The sequence below is a fragment of the Sturnira hondurensis genome, unplaced genomic scaffold, assembly GCF_014824575.4.
Source record: "Sturnira hondurensis isolate 20B ecotype Veracruz unplaced genomic scaffold, ASM1482457v3 Scaffold0000780, whole genome shotgun sequence".
Lineage (NCBI taxonomy): Eukaryota > Metazoa > Chordata > Mammalia > Chiroptera > Phyllostomidae > Sturnira > Sturnira hondurensis.
In genome coordinates this window covers 18,315,105-18,321,104 of record NW_028073411.1, presented here as the reverse complement: position 1 = coordinate 18,321,104, position 6,000 = coordinate 18,315,105, and the positions used below count along the sequence as shown (strand labels likewise).

Below are 6,000 nucleotides of genomic sequence, written 5' to 3'. Positions count from 1 at the left end.
CAGCTGTGCCTTTTCCTCTTTCTGTCCGGCTTGGGGCAGCCTCCATCGCTGTGGGGCCTGGTGGGGTGGGGAGGGTGGGCGGTGGCCTCGTGGGGTCAGCGTGGTGGCTCACGCTGGGATAGCACGGGGATGCCACCAGCTTCCTCTGAGCCTGTGCCTCTGAAGCCTCTGGTCCGTGAGGTGGGGACAGGTGGCCAGGGCAGAGCCTGTGCCCTGGGGCTGCCGGTGTCTGGTCATTGCTGACCAAGGCGCCCTGCAGACATTGCTCCTGGACAGCAGTGCGGCCACTTCTTGTTCTGCAGACACCTACCTGAGAGGGATGTGGGTGGGCTGCTGTGTCCTCCCAGTCAGCGTAGAGAGGGTGGGCACTGCCTGGACTTGACCTTCCCTTACTGCCCTTTGTTGCTGCCGGGACTCGGGTGAGAAGTCGTGCAGTTGTGGCAGGGGGGTCACGTGTCCAGAGCCTCATGCCTGGCCGCTGAGGGACAGGGGCCTGCTCTGAGCTCTGGGCTTCGCCTCGCCCGTGTGCAGCTCTGCAGACCCTGAAGTCCCCCAGGAGCAGGTCCCCTACCTCCCGTCCCCCTGGCTGGCCGCTGCCCCTCGGCCTGGGCACTGACTGCCCCAGAAATGTGCACTGCGATGTGGACTCTGTGTTTGCAGAAACCACGATGCCACTTCTCCCTCTGTGAGGTGTCCTGCTGGGGCCCTGCTCAGCGCAGTCCGGCAGCTGCTCTGCCTTGGCCGGCCCCAAGCCCCTTCTCCCCACTGGCTTCCTGGTCCCCCCCATGGCTGCTCGGTGAGGCTCAGAGAAAGGCCGTCCTGGGCCAGGCATCTACGCTCAGGGGTCAGGGCTGCCAGGACTTTCGTTGTCTATCCAGGAGCTTTTGTCTGTGGAGTGTTCCGGAACGTCTTCCTTAGGCAGCTCCGGGTGTGGGACCAGGGACCTGTGGAGAGGCCCCACGAGGGGCCATGGTGGTGTGTCCCACCTGTCACCCCACGCACGTCTGGCATGGCCTCTCTCTGCCACCCTGGGTGGAAGTGGTGGCGGGCCGGGGTCGGCCTGCCCTCAGCAGGTGGAAGACCTGTCCTAGGTGCTAAAGGTTAGGCTGGGAAGCCCTGCGGGGGGGTGACCCCTTCCTGCTCTGGGTCCCCATCCTCAAAGAAGGCCCTCAGAGGAGGCCACGGGGCACACCCCGCAGGTGGCTTCTCGGGGCTGAGATTAGCAAGTGCTTGGGCAGCTCTCGGAGCCACAGGGCCTGGCTCTGACCTCCCGGGCACATTGGCAATGGGAGCACCTGGCCCCTGCTCTGGAGCTGGCAAGGTGCTGGGGCTGCTCTGGGGACTGGGTCGCGCCCAGGGAGCGCCCAGCCAGGGCAGCGGCATTGCTGCTGTGTCCATCTGAAGCCACTTCTGTCGGTTTTGGCCCGAGGCCCATGTTTCCACGCAGGTGGCCCTGTGCATGGGACTTGTGGGGTGTGTGGTCTGGGCTGGGTAGGGGCCACCCCTGGACTGTGCACTCCTCGGTGCCGGGGTTCAGGGAGGGCGAGGCTTGGGGTGTGGGGGGCCCAGCCTGCCATCGTGGGGTACACTTTTTCAACAGCAAGAAGTTGCCATTTGAAGAAGGGGTCTGCCTCTTGTGTGCATGTGTGTGCATGTGTGACACGAACGTGTGCCTGTGTGCCCGTGTGCGGTGACAGGCAGGAAGCCCGGGAGGGGAGGCTGTGCCCCGAGCACTGCTGCGGTGTGGGGTCTGCCGGGCTCCGTGGCCGTGACTGTGGTGTCCCCCTGGGCAGGGGTGCTGGGCCCAGAGCAATGTTTACTGGGGTCTCTGGACATGTTGGGGGGGCAGCCAAGACTAGGTCTGGGGACGTGGGGTCAGCCTGGCCAGGCTGCGGGGCCGCCGTTGCGGTGGAAGCTCTGTCTTCGGCTGGGCGCACCCGAGCCTGTGGCAGCACCTGGTTCCCTGTCTGTGAGCCCGTGACTGGGTGGCTTCCCTGAGACCCCAGGATGTGCCAAAACAGCTCCCGAGAGGGCTTGCCTGGCGGTGGGCTGAGTTCCGGAGGAGACAGATCGCAGGGCCCGTGTGGGTGGGAGCCCAGCCTCCGAGGAGTGTGGTGGAGAGGGTGGGGGCTGCGTTCAGTAAAGCCAGTTGACAGAACTGGCTCCGAGCTTCCTTGAGAAACCCCAGCCCTGCACGCCGGGCTGGGCTGACTTTTGGGAGACGCTGGGTGGCTTCCCCCCGCAGACCGAGAGGCTGAGGCGCCCCCCCCCCCCACTGGGCTGGCTGCCTCTGCAGAGGGCTGCACTGCAGGCCTGCGTGTCCGCAGCTGGCCTCAGGACCCCGTGGGAGGGGCAGTGGGGCCTGGAGTCTGCAAGGGAGGGGTGGTCTCCTGCAGCGTCTGCACTGTGGCCACCCGAGCACCTAGGTGTGCCCTCTTCTCTAGGACTGAGTTAGACCGTTGTCAGTGGGACTCAGCCTCAAGGAGCAGCCCCGGGACGGGCAGCCCCACGGCCTCCTCCCTATGTGGGCAGGGTTGCCCCCGGGGACGTGGAGGGTGCTCGGACGCCAGTCCCCAAGGCCGGGCATTGGTTCTAAGCAAGCCTCCCCTCCAGGAGGCCTCCGATGGCTGTGCCCGAGGGGGTGGCGCTTGGCCAGGCCCCTGGCTCCTGGGAAAGGGCCACCACACAGGCGCCAATGGGGAGGCCCGCCCTGCTCTGGGCTGGCTGATGGGCCCACCCATCCAGAGTGGTGATGGGGTCCAGGAGCCGTGAAAGAAGCAGGGCTGGGCTGGGCCCCCAGAGGAGACCCAGCCGTGTCCAGGGGGTTCTGCAGAGGCAGCAGCACCGACACCTGGCCCTGCTCACAGGAGGGCAGCCACAGCTCATGTGGGAGGGCGAGTCTGGGTGCCTGTCCGCACGTCCGCCTGGCCCGGGACAGGCTGGAGCCCGGGGCCAGATGAGGCTGGTGGGAGGGGCGAGGCCCTTCAGGCAGCCAGGGTGGTCTGGAAATGGAGCAAGGGGGCCCAGGGCTGCGGCAGAGGCCCCAGAGCAGGGGAAGGGCCGGGCTCTTGCCAGCCCTGCTACCTGAGATGCAGCCTTTCCCAGCAGGGGTCGAGGGTCAGGCTGCTGTGAGGCTGCTGGGGGGCACAGCTGGGCCCTTCCCTGGGCCCCAGGGTCTGGGAGACCTGCTTGGAGAGTGGATGGGGCTCGGGGAGCCAGCCCGTCCCTAGAGCCTGGCCGTCGGCCCGCCTGAGGCTCATGGGGAGACCACTCGGCCCCAGCAGCCTGTACAGGCACTGGCCCCGACTTGGGTCTGGGGGCTGAGGACTGTGGGCATGGTCTTCCCCACTCCTGGAAGGAAGTCACTCAGGCGCAAGGACAGCCTTGTGTATGGCGTTTACTCCTGGTGATGGCCCAGAACTCTCTGCAGCCAGCTCTGCTGCAGCTGGGAGCTGGCACAGACCGGCAGCCACTGACCGTGGGCAAGGCCACAGCCTGGGCTGGTGGAAACCGGTTCTGTCCTCCCCCTGTTGCCTGGGGCTACAGACAAGATTCAGGGGGAAAATGCAGGCTCGGGGTGCAGGTGCTGACCAGGGGCCCGGTGGTGGCCTGGCGGTTGCTTGGAGACTCAGCAGGATGTGGGCGTGGCCGAGGGTTCGGGGCCTCCCGCAGGGGCACCAGGTGTCCCCAGGAGCGGCCGGCACTCAGGCTCACCTTCAGGGGCACCTGTGGGTGGCAGCCAGAGGTGAGCACCAGGCCCAGGCTGGCCACTCCCACACACCGCCCAGGCCCCACAGTGCACAGGCAAGACACGCCGCAGACGGACGCACGCTCACAGGGACAGGCAGACAGGCTCATACCACGTTCACACCCCCTGTCGATCTGGCTGAGTTACCCACCTGACCTGCCAGGACCAGCGTGCCTGCAGGCGTGGGGTCAGGCAAGGTGCCCTACCTGGGCAGGCAACCTCAGGGCCCTGCTCCCCGGGGGGCTGGCTGACCCTGAGAGGTGCCAGGGAGTCCTCCCCCGGACCCTGCTCAGGACAGCTCCCTCTGGGTGGGGTGGGTGGGGGCTGCCCACAGCCGCAGCCCCTGCCAGCTGTAGGAGTACTTCGGGGAGGGGCCCCGGGCTCCCAGGGAATGAAGTCCCCCCAAGTCTAGCTGCACCCAAGCCTGCATTCCTTGACCCCATCAACCACTGCTGCGGGACAAGGCGCGGGGTGCCACGCAGGGTCCTGGGGCGCGCACTGGGCCTGCAGCCACAGGAGGAGGAGGGAGGGGGTGAGCAGCCTGTCTACACCCCTGCCTGCTGGGGCTCCCAGGTGCCTGTGGGCCGGAGCACCCCCTCAGAGAGACAGGGACAGTGACAGGAATGTCTGTCGCGCCCAGGTGGTCTCACAGGCTTCGGGGATGCCCACCACCTGGCCTCCGTGTTGTTCTTCCCCCCTCCCCACTGCCTCGGGGAGCCCTCAGACAGGTGACTAGGCAGGAGTGGGGCTGGGGCCAGGCTCAGCAGGGCCCAGGGTGCCCCTGAGGCAGGTGGGGGCAGCCCTGGGTGGAGGCCTGACAACCCTCCTTGCCAAGCCTGGAGGGACACCGACTGCTGCTCTCACCAGGCGGAGAGGCCACGCCTTGTCACCCAGGGTAGCTTAGCTCCTCACAAGGCAGGTCGGGGGCAGCCGGGGGGCTCAGGTGCTGCAGGCAGAGCTGGGACCGCGCCCCGTCCTAGCTTACCTGCCCTCTGGGTGCTGGGCGCTCTCCCACCCGGGGGCTCTGGGAGTGGGGGCGGGGTGACCACCTGGTCCCTGCCCCTCCCCCTCACCTGCAGCTGCAGTTCCAGGGCCCTCACGTGCTGCACGGACTCCATGGTTCCCCTGACGAGAGCTGGGAGAGAGGGAAGGGGTGGTGCACAGCCCTATGGCAGGCCTGGGCCATGAGAACCCCAGTCTCCTGCCCCCCACCACCAGTGCTCTGTGCCTGGTTCCTGCTCCCCCCACCATGTCCATAGCAGGCTTGAAGGCTCCTTAACTGTCCTGACTGTGGGTCCCCCAGGTGTGGAGGGTCCTCCTGGCCCCACAGTGCTGAGGCCCCACCCCCAGGTTTCTCCACTGTGGGCGCCCTCACCCCTCAGGGTTCCTGCAGGGTCAGGCAGGTGTCACCCAGGCCCCCAGCTGTTTGTGGGCAGAGGCTCTGGGCCCAGAAGAGGGAAGCAGCCAGGGCAGGGGCACCATGTGCCCTCCCAGGTCCCAGAGAGAGTCCCAGCAATAGGGCTTGAGAGCCCGTCAGGGCAGCCACTGACTGGTGCGGCAGCCCCTGTGAGGCCTTGGTCACAGTGAGAAGCCTGGTGGGGTGCAGGGCCAGTGTGGTTTGGGGTCCTCAGAGTCAGCTTGCCTCTTCCATGGATGGGCATTTCTCTCCGTCCCAGGTTCCATGACATCTTAGTACAGAGGTTTGGACAGACACCCAGAAGCAGACAGACTCCGCCCTGTCCTCTGCCCACCTGCTCTCACCAGTGAGGTCAGAGTGGAGCACCCACCCCCACCAGCAGGCAAGACTCGCAGGAGAAGGCGGCTGCCCAGACTGGGGGTCGTCCGGGGCCTGGACCATGGAGCCCCTCCACAGGGCTGCCCCCAGGCTGGGGGCCCGAGGGCTGCCAGACAGGGTGTTGGGCACACACGGCGTGAGGCCGGGAAGCAGTCTGAGCACCCCCACCCCAGCAGATGCCCGGCCAGACCCAGGGGCACTCGAGCTCCCTGTGAGACACGAGCCCCCGTTTCCCTTGGGCTCACCTGCGAACTCAGCGATCTGTGGGTCTTCCACTTCGAACAGCAGCTCATCGTGAATCTGGGCGACTAGCCTGAAAGACACACAGCTGGGCAGTGGGTCAGCCCTCAATGGGGCAGCAAGGACGCCTCCCTCTGTCTGTCCAGCAAGGGGGCACCAGCCAGGGGGCGTGCGCACAGGGGTGCAGGCATGGCAGGGAGCTGGCCACCCTCCAAAT

At 67.0% G+C, this 6,000-nt stretch overlaps 1 protein-coding gene across 1 annotated transcript in view; it reads right to left on the bottom strand.

Annotated features, from left to right (window-relative positions):
• Positions 1–3,386: 3,386 nt before the first annotated feature.
• The window catches only part of POLN (DNA polymerase nu), a 103,249-nt gene continuing 100,635 nt past the window's right edge, over positions 3,387–6,000 (bottom strand). Inside the window, exons 23-25 of the mRNA XM_037046936.1 lie at positions 5,789–5,856; positions 4,822–4,883; positions 3,387–3,726 (exon numbers count right to left, since the gene is read on the bottom strand). Coding sequence (XP_036902831.1) covers positions 3,541–3,726; positions 4,822–4,883; positions 5,789–5,856 — 316 coding nt within the window. The 3' untranslated portion in view covers positions 3,387–3,540. The remainder of the gene's footprint in view (positions 3,727–4,821; positions 4,884–5,788; positions 5,857–6,000) is intronic.